Source organism: Microcaecilia unicolor, chromosome 10 (genome assembly GCF_901765095.1).
Source record: "Microcaecilia unicolor chromosome 10, aMicUni1.1, whole genome shotgun sequence".
Classification (NCBI taxonomy): Eukaryota; Metazoa; Chordata; class Amphibia; order Gymnophiona; family Siphonopidae; genus Microcaecilia; species Microcaecilia unicolor.
The window spans coordinates 33,661,524-33,676,122 of record NC_044040.1 but is presented as its reverse complement, the minus strand read 5'-3'; the positions used below and the strand labels follow the sequence as shown (position 1 = coordinate 33,676,122).

General features: G+C 45.9%; 1 protein-coding gene across 3 annotated transcripts in view; it reads right to left on the bottom strand.

Moving 5' to 3' along the window:
- Positions 1 to 14,599, bottom strand: part of FAM3C (family with sequence similarity 3 member C) — a 95,420-nt gene that overhangs the window by 38,758 nt on the left and 42,063 nt on the right. For all 3 annotated transcript variants that reach the window (XM_030216558.1, XM_030216560.1, XM_030216559.1), the window contains exons 4-5: positions 13,007 to 13,036; positions 8,008 to 8,131 (exon numbers count right to left, since the gene is read on the bottom strand). In XM_030216558.1, coding sequence (XP_030072418.1) covers positions 8,008 to 8,131; positions 13,007 to 13,036 — 154 coding nt within the window. The remainder of the gene's footprint in view (positions 1 to 8,007; positions 8,132 to 13,006; positions 13,037 to 14,599) is intronic.

Here is a 14,599-nt window from a genome sequence, read left to right as displayed (position 1 = left end):
ACTCCAAAACCTCCATCACCGAAGCCCGCAAAGGGACAACATTCCGTTCAAGACACCAACTCTCAAAGATGCGCCACACCCGCACATAAGCCAACGACGTGGACTTCTTACGCGAACGCAACATTGTATCAATGACCCTGGCCGAGAAACCCTCCTTTCTCAATCTGTGCCTTTCAAGAGCCAAGCCGTAAGCAAGAATGGAGAGGGGTCGGCCATCTCGATCGGCCCCTGCACCAGTCTCACCCGAGACCCCAGGGGAAAAGGATCCTGCACTAACAACCGCACCAGATCTCCGTACCATGGCCGACGAGGCCAATTGGGCGCTATCAGAATCACTAAGCCGGGATGACGACCGATCCGCTGTACCACGCGGCCCACCAGCGGCCACGGCGGAAACACATAGAGCAACTGCTGAGTCGGCCACGGCAGAACCAACGCGTCGAGACCCTCGGCTCGAGCATCTCTTCGACGACTGAAGTACCGCGCGACCTGCGCATTGTCGGCCGATGCCATGAGATCCAACACCGGCCGACCCCACTGCAACACTATCCGCTCGAACACTGAGGGATGGAGAGCCCACTCTCCGGGATCCAACATGTGCCTGCTCAGATAATCCGCGTCCACATTGTCCACTCCTGCTACGTGGCCTGCCGAAAGAGCCTGAAGATGAGCCTCTGCCCACCCCAACAACTCCGCTGCCTCTACGGCTAATCCCGGGCTCTTCGTCCCCCCCTGCCGATTCACATAAGCGACGGCCGTGGCATTGTCGGAAAGAACTCTGACCGCCTTGCCCTCTAGCAGACTCTGGAAGGACCGAAGAGCCAACCGAATTGCCCGAGTCTCCAGGCGGTTGATGGACCACGTCGCCTCTTCCGACGTCCAGCGCCCTTGGGCCACCTGCCCTAGACAATGCGCCCCCCAGCCTAACAGACTCGCATCCGTGGTCAGTACCACCCAATTCGGCACCTCTAGCGGCATACCCTTCGCTATATTCGGAGTGTGAAGCCACCAGCGGAGGCTGCGCCGAACCCTCTCCGGCAGCGCTAACCGCTCCTCCAACTCCTGGGACTGAGGGGACCAACGAGTCAACAACGAACTCTGCAACTGTCTCATGTGGGCCCTGGCCCAAGGTATTACCTCTATAGATGCCGCCATCAGACCTAACACCTGAAGATACTCCCGCGCCGCAGGCGCCCTCTGAGCTCGGAGCTGACGTATCTGAATCTGCAGTTTGGAAATGCGAGGAGCCGTCAAAAACACCCGGCCTCGCTCCGTGTTGAACCGAACTCCCAGATATTCTAGAGACTGTGACGGGACTAGGTGACTCTTGGCCAGATTGACAACCCAACCCAGCGACTGCAAAAAGGACACCACCCGGGCGGTAGCCTCCTCGCTCTCCGCCTGCGTCTTGGCTCGAATTAACCAGTCGTCGAGATACGGATGCACCAAAATGCCCTGCAACCGTAACGCCGCTGCCACGACCACCATCACCTTGGAGAAAGTGCGAGGAGCTGTAGCCAGGCCGAATGGGAGCGCACAAAACTGAAAGTGACTCCCTAACACCACAAAACGAAGAAAACGCTGGTGCGCCTCTAGAATGGGGATGTGTAAATAAGCTTCTGTCAAATCCAATGAAGTCAGAAATTCCCCTTCCTGAACCGCTACAATGACCGAGCGCAACGTTTCCATCCGAAAGGAAGGGATCTTTAGAGCCGCATTGACCCTCTTGAGGTCTAAAATGGGCCGAAAAGAATCCTCTTTCTTTGGTACCACGAAGTAAATGGAGTAACAACCGGTACCTCGTTCTTCTGGCGGAACAGGCACCACAGCGCCTAACTCTACCAGACGTGACAGAGTGTCTCGCACTGCCCTTGCCTTGCGCCTTGAATGACAGGGAGAGACGAGAAAGAAATCGGACAGAAGACCGTCGAACTCCAGCGCGTACCCGTCTCGCACTATCTGCAGTACCCACTGGTCTGACGTGATTTGGGCCCACCTCTGGTAAAACAAGCGTAAGCGAGCCCCCACACGAACCAGAGGCTGGACCCCCAAACCATCATTGCGACCCACGGGACGTACTGGCCGCTCCAGAAGAGGCAGCTCGCCCCCCCCCGGCGGCCCCCACGAAAGGGCTGGGTTCTCTGAAAATAACGACCCCGGAACCCCCCCGAGGACCTACCCGGCCGATACCGTCTAGCTTCCTGAAAACGGCCTCGCACCGCAGAGCCCCTAGACGCCTTGGGCCGAAGCTCTGGAAGCCGCGGGATCTTAGTATCACCAAGACCCCTAACCAACTTATCCAATTCGTCTCCAAAAAGCAAAGCGCCCCTTAAAGGGAAGCGAACACAACTTTGCCTTGGACGCAGCATCTGCCAGCCAGCCCCGCAACCACAGGGCCCTTCGAGCCGCCACTGCGAGGGTCATGTTCTTCGCCGATGCACGCAACAAATCATATAGCGCATCTGCCAAGAAGGACGAGCCCATCTCCAACTTTGCCAAATCCTGCACTAAGGCGGCTCTATCAACCTGCGGAGCATCTAGCAGCCGCTCAGCCCAGCGGAAACATGCTCGAGCCACCAGACCTCCACAAACTGAAGCCTGCAAAGCCAGCGCCGATAAATCAAAACTGCGCTTCAGGAATGTCTCCAATTTCCTGTCCTGAGGGTCCCGCAAGGCAGCCCCTCCATCTACAGGAATTGCAGTAGCCTTAGTCATCGCCGTCACTACGGCATCCACAGTCGGAGGCTTTAAAGAGTCTCTATCTTCCTGCGGAAGGGGATAGAGCTTAGCCATGGCCCGTGCCACCTTACAAGGCGCCTCTGGCGAGAGCCTATTCCTGCGTTACCATCTCTCTAAGATCCGCATTCATAGGAAAAGTCCGAGATACCCTGCGGATCCCCTTAACCAACGGGTCCTGCTTTTCAGAGGGAGCCGGATCTACTGCCGGGTCAAACTTGAGCATAGCAGACACCTGCTCAATAAGATCCGCCAATTCCTCCCTGTGAAAAATGCGGACCACCGACGGATCCTCCCCGGGCACTGTCTCTCTATCTGGCCCGGACAAGGACCCCTCCTCCTCCTCCAGGGGACTAAAGTCGCCCTCTGACTCTGGAGGAGAAAACAGTCCAGGTCCTCAGCCCACTCAACACGTGGCCTCTTAGCGCCCAAGCCCCCCCCCCCCAGACTAAGGGGCTCCGTGCGCGATGGTCCCGCCTGCCAGGCTTGAAATAAGGACCAAACAAATTCCGGAGGGAAACCCATCCTTCCCGAAACGTCCCCTCCAGAAGCACCAGCCACCGGGCTGCCCTGAGGACCGCCGACTAAATCCGGTATTCTCGGGCCCAAATCCAAGATGGCGGCGGTTCCCGCCAAAACCGGGACCGCCGCTGAACCGCTAGCCGAAGCCCCTGCAACCTCCTGCAAGGCTGGCGCGGGAAGCTCCGCCGCTAACACCGGCGGAGCTGAGGACTGAGGCTTCGGTTCCCCACAAAAGCGGCAGGAACCGCCAATCGCATCGACCCCCCGACGTGCGCAAAAACGACAGCGAAGCGGCTTCGAGGCCATCTTCGCGCCAAAAACTCCCCAAAGGTAAAAGAACTGGGACTCACCCCAAAGAAGTCACTCACAGCCCAACTCGAACGGCTGCCCAGCTCCGGCACTCCGGAGTGCAGCTGCACCGCTCTCCACACTGTCTGGGTCTTTATGAAGTGTTTTTTTTTGTTTGTTTTTTTTTTAACTTTATTGCAGCACAATTTGAGCCCTGCTGCTATTAAATCCCTGGCACTCAAGGCTGCAATATAACAAGTGCAGCCGAGGCACAAAGCTGCCGAAACTGGAGAGCTAGCTCGGGGGAGGGACCCGGCCACCCGGGTGTGACACCCCAGGGGGGACAATGGCAGGCCCCACTGGCACCACCAACCCCCAGCACACAGAGTAGTCCAGGCACAGGGATGTTCCTCAGGAATGAACAATAGACCAGGCTAAAACTCTCCTGATCCCTGACTCCTACCAGACCGGACAAGCTGCACAGGCTGCCTGTCTACCCTCTGCTGAGACTGAGAAAATACTGGCTTTTGTGGGATGGGCACAGGTTATATGTACATAGTTGAAGTTAGTGTTCTCAGTCTCCCTCTGCTGGTAGGCGAGCATAACCCACGCGTCTTGACCGGTCTGGAGGGTCGCTGAGGAATTAGTCTATTACTATTCAAGGCCCTTCTTAACATAGAACGCTACCCCTCCACCAAGGGAGTAGTAATGTACTTAGGGAGTAGAAATCCACAGGAGACGTATGTATTAGGCGGTGAGTGTCTGATATGTACAGACAGCGAGAGGGATCGTGGGGTGATAGTATCTGAGGACCTGAAGGCGATGAAACAGTGTGACAAGGCGGTGGCCGTAGCCAGAAGGTTGCTAGGCTGTATAGAGAGAGGTGTGACCAGCAGAAGAAAGGAGGTGCTAATGTTCCTGTACAAATCGTTGGTGAGGCCCCACCTTGCTAAGGATGTAAAAAGAATTGAAGCGGTGCAAAGAAAAGCTACAAAAATGGTATGGGATTTGCGTTACAAGACGTATGAGGAGAGACTTGTTGACCTGAACATGTATACCCTGGAGGAAAGGAGAAACAGAGGTGATATGATACAGACGTTCAAATATTTGAAAGGTATTAATCCACAAACAAACCTTTTCTGGAGACGGGAAGGCGGTAGAACTAGAGGACACGAAATGAGGTTGAAGGGGGGCAGACTCAAGAAAAATGTCAGGAAGTATTTTTTCACAGAGAGAGTGGTGGATACTTGGAATACCCTCCTGCGGGAGGTGGTGGAGATGAAAACGGTAATGGAATTCAAAAATGCGTGGGATAAACATAAAGGAATCCTGTTCAGAAGGAATAGATCCTCAGAAGCTTAGCAGAGATTGGGTGGCAGCGCCGGTGTTTGAGAGGTGGGGCTAGTACTGGGCAGATTTCTACGGTCTGTGCCCTGAAAATGGCAGATACAAATCAAGGTCAGGCATACATATAAAGTAGCCCATATGAATTTATCTTGTTGGGCAGACTGGATGAACCTACAGGTCTTTTTCTGTCGTCATCTACTATGTTACTATGATATAATTTGTCTTCCTGCCACCAGGTCTCTGAGATGCCTATTATATCTATCTTTTCATTTCATTGTGGATTAGTGTCCAAATTAAAGTACAACTAATTATAAACTTTTCCAAATTTAAAGTGCAGCTTGTTTAAAGCTTATCCACACCGAAAACATTAATCCACAATTAAATGTCTAAAAAATATGTAGCATTATAAAAGATATTATACAAAAAACATTTTGGGGAGTTTTTAGCCCAAAGATAGAAACTAAACGCTGACAAAACAATGAAACAGTGTTGAAACTGAGGATTGCTTTCCTTTCGTTTCTGAGGGCTTTTCTCCAATTTGATACAGTAAAATCACAGCTGTTTTTGAATGTTATAGGCTAGTGTAAGAAGTAAGTCCCTGAGGTTACCTATTTAATTTCCACAAGTTTAAAAACAAAATTTCCCAGAAAATTCTTATCAGTGAAGATCTCTCTGGAAGTCCTCTCACAACACCTCTTCTGGACTCATTTCATATTGAAGCCTCATCCCTCATCTTTTATGTCCATTCCTTCCAACCCTGCACTTACTTCTATGCTCTGTTTCTGTTGCTGAGATCTTTAGCATTCTTTCAGTCTGACTGTCATTACTTCTGCTGGTAGGTTACTCCAGCTTTCTACCACGCCCTGTAAACAGCATTTGCTCATGCTTACTGCGAACCTTCATTCCACCAACTTCAAATCATAGCCCCGTGTCCATGGGTTTACATAAGACTACCAAAAGAGGGTTCTCTTACACCGGAACCCTTCCCCCCCCCCCCTCACACACACACACACACACACAATCGTCTCTTTTATCCAGTAGGTACAGTTTCAGCCTCTTAAGTTTTTCTTTGTAGGGGTACACTACAAGTCATGCCTCACTTAGCAGTCCTTTTCTGAACATTTCTGTTTCTCAACGTCCTTTTAGAGAATGACACGGGGAGAAAATCTGTCCCAGTCTCGTCCCCGAGGGGTTTTGTCTCCGTCTCCACAGGCCCCATCTCCGTCCCCGCAGGTTCTGTTCTCATCTACAGAAGCCTTGAACAGTCATGATTTTACATTTAAATCTTTTTATTAAAGTATAAAAAGGAACAATATGCTGTGTAACTGTTGTGTTTAAATTACAAATAGAAAAAATATTGCCTGCATTAAACATAACAGTCCAGTTGATTAACAGGCTTCAAAGTAGAAAGTGACATGGGGACAAAGTTTGTCCCCTTCCTCAAGGGTTCTGTCCCCGTCCCGTTCTCTAGTCCTTATGAAGATAGAACCAACAGAACTGAATACTCGAGATGAGGTCTCATTAGTGACCAAAAATGTGTTTTTCCCCCCCAGATATTCTAAGTCCGTTGAGGCGGTTTTCCTCAAAAGATGGACATGGTTGGCACCTCAGCCTTACTTTTCAGCAACACTGTCACTAGCATGATGAGTCTGGAGACTGCCATTACACACAAGTACAACACAGGAATAACTTAGCAGTAAAATTTTGAATAGCTCTATAAACCTTAACGTGCATGCTTTGTTTTGCACAGTAGACAGTTTTCCTTCAGAATTATTTTATTAGATTTTATAGCGACTACTATAACAAATGAAAAGAAAACACTAAATGTGCATTACTCAGAGTCTGGGTCACAAAGAGGCTCATTTTCAAAATAAACAAAGTCCAAAAACATCATAAGGTGGCAGGAGGACATTTTTCCACTCAAAAAACATCCAAGTTGCGATTTTCGACACCCTAATTTTAGATGTTTTTCTCCACAGTTCGTCCAAATTTCAAGGGAGCATTTTGGAGGCCTCTTCGGGGCAAGATATGGGCGGGGCTAATAATGGAACATAATGATAACATCCAGGTATAAAATTAAGATTTTTTTTGGCTACACCTGTTTCAATCATGATTAAATGACCAATGGAGGGATTAAGGCATAACCCCCCCCCCTTACTCCCCCAGTGGTCACTGACAAACTCTCAGACAGAGACAGTACATACCAGGTTCTATGACAGCTTCACATATGGCCATCCCTATTACAGCACCAAGCAGGACCCAGGAGTAGCCTGGTGGTCAGCGCAGTGGGCTGCAGAGAAGGAAATCCATGCCCACATCCCACTCTGTTACACTTGTGGTAAAAAGTGTGAGCCCTCCAAAACACACTAATAGCCACACTAATTCACCCGACAACCCACTCAGTCAAGATAGCTCACCTAATATAACTACCTTAATCAATCCTTTCCTTCCTCTTTCTACCCTTATTTAACCTCTGCACAATATTAAATGTAACTGTCACCCTGCAATGACAATGTTAACAAAACTATGCAAGCCACATTGAGCCTGCAAATAGGTGGGATACAAATGCAATAAATAAATAAATACCTTCTGTGCCTATACATAGGCGACAACTGAAGCCATAAGGGCTACTGTAGTGGTGTACAATAGGTTTTTGGTGGGCATTGGAGGGCTCACCATACAATATATGGGGATAACGGAACGATGTGTACCTGGGACCTTTTTTGTGACGTCCACTGCAGTGTCCCGTAGGGTGCCTCACTGCCCTGCTGGGATGTATGTGTGGCCAGTCCACCAAGAATGCTGCCCCCCCTACCCCACCCCCAGACATCCCAAAGGCTTGTTTTTGTGCGTTTTTACCTTATACTCCCCCCCCCCCAAAAAAAAAAACAGTCCTTAAAGATGGATGCACTGAGCACAAAAATGTCCAGCAAACGGCCATTTTCTAAACAAAAAGTTGGACGTTTTTCTGGTTTGAAAATGGCCAGATTTAGACATCATATCAAAAATGCCCATCAAAATGCTTTAATGGAGTATGTTTAGTTGCACTGTGCCCTGAAAATGAATTTGCTTGGTTGGGTTATATCGTTATTAAAGGGTAAAGAAAATACTTACATGTTATCATTCAAACAGATTTTTGGCCCAACGACATTAGCTGCTCCACTTGCCATTTTAAAGGTAAAATGCTTCTCTGGACAAGCTTTCGCAATTCCACATTTATACCTTGGGGGTTTTGTGGCTACGGGAAGAAAATAAATATTTTAGCTACAGTGATATACTGTACATCAGAATCTAAACCCTTACATATACGCTGATGATGTAACGATCTTTATCCCATTCAAACAAGACCTAAGGGAAATCTCTAATGAAATCAACCAAAGCCTACACATCATGAATTCCTGGGCAGATGCATTCCAGCTGAAACTAAATGCAGAAAAAAACCCAATGCCTAATACTCACCTCACAATACAATAAGAATAAATTTACCACCATCAACACACCCAAACTAAGTCTACCAGTTTCGGATACCCTAAAAATTCTTGGAGTAACCATTGACCGACACCTAACGCTTGAGAATCATGCGAAAAACATAACTAAAAAGATGTTCCATTCAATGAGGAAACTAAAAAGAGTTAGACCATTTTTTCCAAGGAACATCTTCCGCAACCTGGTACAATCATTGGTACTCAGCCACTTGGACTACTGTAATTCACTCTACGCCGGCTGTAAAGAGCAAATACTCAAAAAACTCCAGACAGCTCAAAACACGGCAGCCAGACTAATATTCGGCAAATCAAAATATGAAAGTGCAAAACCCCTACGAGAAAAACTACACTGGCTCCCACTCAAAGAACGCATCACGTTTAAACTCTGTACTTTAGTCCATAAAATCATCCATGGTGACGCCCCAGCCTACATGTCAGACCTAATAGAACTTCCACCCAGGAACGCAAAAAAATCTTCTCGCACTTTCCTCAACCTTCATCCACCAAATTGCAAAGGCCTGAAATACAAATCAATGCACGCATCTACCTTTTCCTATATGAGCACGCAGCTCTGGAACGCATTGCCACGCAACTTGAGAACTGTCTACGAACTGACAAATTTCCGCAAACTATTGAAAACCTCTCTCTTCGACAAGATATACAACAAAGATCAACACATGTAACTGTATAATCTTTGACTTATCCAGAAATGTTTTATACTATCTTTTGCTTTAATACTATCATTTAACCCCAAACTCTCTGTTAATAATAAATGTATGTTCCCTTCCATTTCCCATATCCACGATGAATTGTAAGCCACATTGAGCCCGCAAAACAGTTGGGATAACGTGGGATACAAATGCAATAAATAAATAAATACATGGTAGATTGCCTTGTTTAGTTAATTACTATAAAGAGAGACTGAAAATCCTGGAAATTAAATTAGTGTACACCTAAAAAAAGATGTGAAGGTCATGAACACTAAACCTAGATAAATAAACTAAAGCTCAAGAGAACCTCTTACCACATTTGCTGAGATACTGAAATCCTGACACTTGTTAAAGCAGGAAAAGGCTAATAATGAAAAGGCTGCAAGTTAAAAGGTGTGCGCTAAATCCAAAGGCAAGCCAATAAACACAACAGCTCACTAAAGGCGACAAATGTAGCAAGAGGACTCGTCATCAAATAAGCCTACCTGCTCTACTGTGAAGTTACAAATCTTCTACATGTTTCATAAGTACATAAGCATCGACATGCTGGGACAGACCAAGGGTCCATCGAGCCCAGCACCCTGTCACGGAAAACGGCCAAAAGAACAAGCAAATTTGTCCCGCCCACCCTAGAAATACTTCAGTATTCAATAACATTCTATGGCTTTTTCCTCCAAGAAGCCGTCCAACCCTTTTCTGAAGTCCGCTAAGTTAACCACCTTTTCCGGCAGCAAATTCCGGAGTTTAACTACGCTTTGAGTGAAGAAAAATGTTCTATACAGTATCGTCTTCTCTTTTCCACCTCTCATCATGAATGTCCCTTTGTACCTGTCCCATTCTTCCACTCTTTTGGCTTATACACCTAGTTCTGAGAAATGTAGAATTTCCTGTGTAGAATTCTGCAGCTGCTGCAGGGGAACAAGGAAGCAGTGGTAACACATATCTCCCCTCCACACCACACCTGCTGACCTGCCTTCCTGTTCTCCTTTTCCATCCTAACTCTCTCCTGCAGCACACCTGATGTGTACGTTAATACCCCCCCCCCCTCCCCGGCTGCATCCTCCTCCTCTGCCACCCAGTGCTGAATGCAAAATTTGAACCACAGGGCTTTACAGTGTCCTGCATGGCTCAAAATTTCCATTCAGCACCAAAGCAGCAGAGGAGGACATGGCCTGATACACAGCTGCTCGCTCTCCTCTTTTGCTGCCTGTAGTGATCAGCACAAGGCAAAGGGGGTGCATGCCTGTACGGAGGTACTGTAGGAGGGAGGGAGGGTTCAGCAGAAGGGAAAAGAGTTGGGTGGGACATTAGACTGACAACTTAAAAGGTTGAAAGCACTATATCTTTGGTCAAATCCATTGTACCAAATTCCATCGCATAAGTCAGTTTCCATCCTGTTCTTCAAATATTTTCAAAACCCATGTATACAACTTATAATTTTCTTGGAAACCTCTTTTTTAGGCGCAGTTCTGTTGAGCGATAGTGCTCACTGTGTACAGTCAGACAGATGGACAGATGATCCCCATGTGTTCTGTCCACTAAACTAGGTTTTGGGCCTTCATTGAACCCTCCCCCAATATGTTCGAATTCATAAGTAATACCACACTGGGAAAAGACCAAGAGGCATATTTTCAAAGCACTTAGCCTTCCAAAGTTCCATAGGTTTCTATGGAACTTTAGAAGGCTAAGTGCTTTGAAAATGAGCTTGCAAGGGTCCATCGAGCCCAGCATCCTGTCCAAGACAGCGGCCAATCCAGGCCAAGGGCACCTGGCAAGATTCCCAAACGTACAAACATTCTATACGTTATTCCCGGAATTGTGGATTTTTCCCAAGTCCATTTAGTAGCGGTTTATGGACTTGTCCTTTAGGAAACCGTGTAACCCCCTTTTAAACTCTGCTAAGCTAACCGCCTTCACCACGTTCTCCGGCAACGAATTCCAGAGTTTAATTACGCGTTGGGTGAAGAAACATTTTCTCTGATTTGTTTTAAATTTACTACACTGTAGTTTCACCGCATGCCCTAAAGTGTAGTAAATTTAAAACAAACCGGAGAAAATTCATTGGTAGATGTCCCTTTTTTGTCCAATTTATATTTAATTCCTGGCATGTTATTTATTGCTATGTAAAGGATATGGAAGCCCCTACTTGGCCCCTTAATGATAGGCACAATTAAGTACATTAGGGCACTGCTGCACGTAACCTCATCAGAGTCCACTGCAGGCTTCACATTCTCAAAGGTGCTTGTAAAAAAAAACAAAGCATAGAGACCCAAGTGTTTAATTCAAGAAAGGTCATGTTAAAATAGGGCTGGGTGATACGTTCACAGCCTAGGAGAACTCATCTTTTCTTGTCTTGAATCAGACATCACCACCAAGTCTATTAACCAAACGCAGAGTGAGCATACTGATTGCTATGCTTCTAGGTTTATAGGACTGGTCGTATCGAAACAAGTATTTAACTGAGGGAAACACACTGGGGGGGAGGGCAGGGGAGAGAGCAGGGTTGGTGGACCCGGGGGGGGGGGGGGGGCATAGGAAAACAAAAAACTAGCCCGTTGTTACGGGCTTAACGGCTAGTATGTATATATTGTGCATTTTACACATTCTTCTAGAATACTTTACATAATATTTTTAGATGCATGGGTCTGCATGTGTGGTTTTTTTTAAAGAACATTTTACATAATTTCAAATGCATGGTTTTACGTGTGTTGTTTATTATGTCTTTTTATTCTTTCCATTCATCGATTTTGTAACCCTTTATGCACTTATCTGTTGACACCTATTGATATTTCTTCCCTTTACATTTTTATTAGCTATCATTCATAGTTCTTATTGATTGTTGGAATTTCATATATATTTTTTAATAATAATTTTAGATGTACGAGTCTACATATGTTTGTTCATCATGTCTTTTTACTTTTGTCATTCAATGATTTTGTAATCCCTCATCTTACCTCCATGACTGGGCATCTCATTCATCTATGGATCTACTGAATGGAATAACTTGCCCTTGCGGCTCAAAAAGAGAGACTTCTTTGCTTACCTTTAAGAAAGGCTTGAAAGAATTTTTGATGTATCAGGCTTACCACTGCCCTGTTTAAAGAACAAACATTGGACTCCCTGCTGGAATTGTATATTGCTGATCACTCTTGTATACGTGTTTTGTTTTTTAATTACATTTGTACCCTGCGCTTTCCCACTCATGACAGGCTCAATGCGGCTTACATATTATATACAGGTACTTATTTGTACCTGGGGCAATGGAGGGTTAAGTGACTTGCCCAGAGTCACAAGGAGCTGCCTGTGCCTGCAGTGGGAATCAAACCCAGTTCCCCAGGACCAAAGTCCACCACTCTAACCACTAGGCCACTCCTCCACTACTTAAATTCTGATTTAAGTATGTTCTTTTGTACTCCACTTTGGATAAGAGCAGACTAAAAATAAATTTCAATGTATGCATTTTATCTGTTGATATTTACTGTTATTTATAGCTCTTACTGATTGTTACTCATTGTTGTATTTCTGACATCATTGTTTTCCATTGTATTTTTAAACTTTTAATGTATTTGCATGTATTTATGATTTTTAATTGATCTCATTTAGAGACTCCTGATGCAGGTGTTGAAGCTGAAACACAGCCAGTGTTGAGTCATTCAGAAGTTGAATAAAGACTTTTTGGCACCAATTATGTCCCGTTTTTGCTCTCTCACTATGTTATTTTACTTTGACTTTTTGGTGGAGACCTTTTCTTCTGCGTTTTGCTTTCCTACCTGCACAGCAAATAATTTTAGGTGTGACGTAAATTTATAATAGAAGTTTCAATTCTATAAACCTTTTTTGCAAGTATCTTCTTAATGCTTGGGCCCCAGTAGGGTAGTAGAAAACAAGTCAAGTCTTTCTTAGGAAGTTGACACTTACCACGCACAGATGTCTCTACTGCTGATCTGGCTAAAAGAAAAACACATTTCCAATTCACAAAATGCTACATAAAAAACGAACACATGAACATGGAGTTCTTTACTTAAACACTACGTTAATATATGTACAAGTACAGTTTGAACACCTGCATGGTCCAACTAGTCTGCCCAACAGTCACATTTATTATCAAATCATTATTGAATGATCCAAAACTATTATAACATTTTACTTGCTAAGTTCCACTTTACTATGTCTTCCCCTTCCCCACCAAGCTATACAGCACACAATCGGAACGTGGTATATCATCATTCTTGATCCTGATCCATCCTTGCCATGTTTAAGGCTCAAACTGTAAAAATCTGCCCAGGACTAGTGCTGGGCAGACTTATACGGTCTGTACCAGAGCCGGTGGTGGGAAGTGGGACTGGTGGTTGGGAGGCAGGGATAGTGCTGGGCAGACTTATATGGTCTGTGCCAGAGCCAGTGGTGGGAGGCGGGGCTGGTGGTTGGGAGGCGGGGATAGTGCTGGGCAGACTTATACAGTCTGTGCCAGAGCCGGTGGTTGGGAGGCGGAGATAGTGCTGGGCAGACTTATACGGTCTGTGCCCTGAAGAGCACAGGTACAAATCAAAGTAGGGTATACACAAAAAGTAGCACATACGAGTTATCTTGTTGGGCAGACTGGATGGACCGTGCAGGTCTTTTTCTGTCGTCATTACTATGTTACTATGTATGTTACTTCCCAACTACTGGAGTTGCCATCGAAACCCACTCCAGCCTATCTTAATCTATATTACCACATGGGCACAGCCCATGGAAGTGTGCCCAGTATTGGCTTCACTTCCCCACTGCTGCAGTTCTAAGCACCACTCTTGTCCATCGTAAATTAATTTACAGCTGTTGATATGTTTTTTGTTTTGATACTTTCCTCTTTCTATTAAGGGATCCTTTGCAGTTATCCCACGCATTTTTTAAATTCTGTCACTGTTTGACTCCACCACCTCCACCGAGTAGGCATTCCAGGCATCTAACCACCCTCTCCGTGAAAGTATTTCCTGAGGTTACTCCTAAGTCTACCATCCAACAACCTCAATTTATGTCCTCTATTTTTACCGTTTCTCTGTCTCTGAAAAAGATTTTTTTTTGTAGATTGATACCGTTCAAGTTATTTAAATATCTGTATCATATCTCCTCTATCCCTTCTTTCCTCTAGGGTTTCTAATACTGTTACACATAACGTATCTGAACATAAAGGTTCTTGCGCATTGTGTTTCCATGGGAAAAATATTTAGTAAACAGGACTCTTAAAGAGGAAATTGGTGGAGGTTACACGGATCATATGGCTGCCACTTTGTCAACATCGAGCCCAGAAGTAGCTGCCTATGTCAAAATCTGTTTAACTGAAGGACAAATTTCTATGCCGACTGGAAAGAAAATGTTCTGAATTTAACCCAAGTTTTGGAATCTGATGCAACAAGTTTTTGAGAATGGACTGGACAGTGGTGCTTGAGTATGTTACGAGCTTGGTTCAGAGATGCCATTCAGCAGTGAACCATGGTACCACATAAGATTCTGTAGGACGTCCCTCTTCCC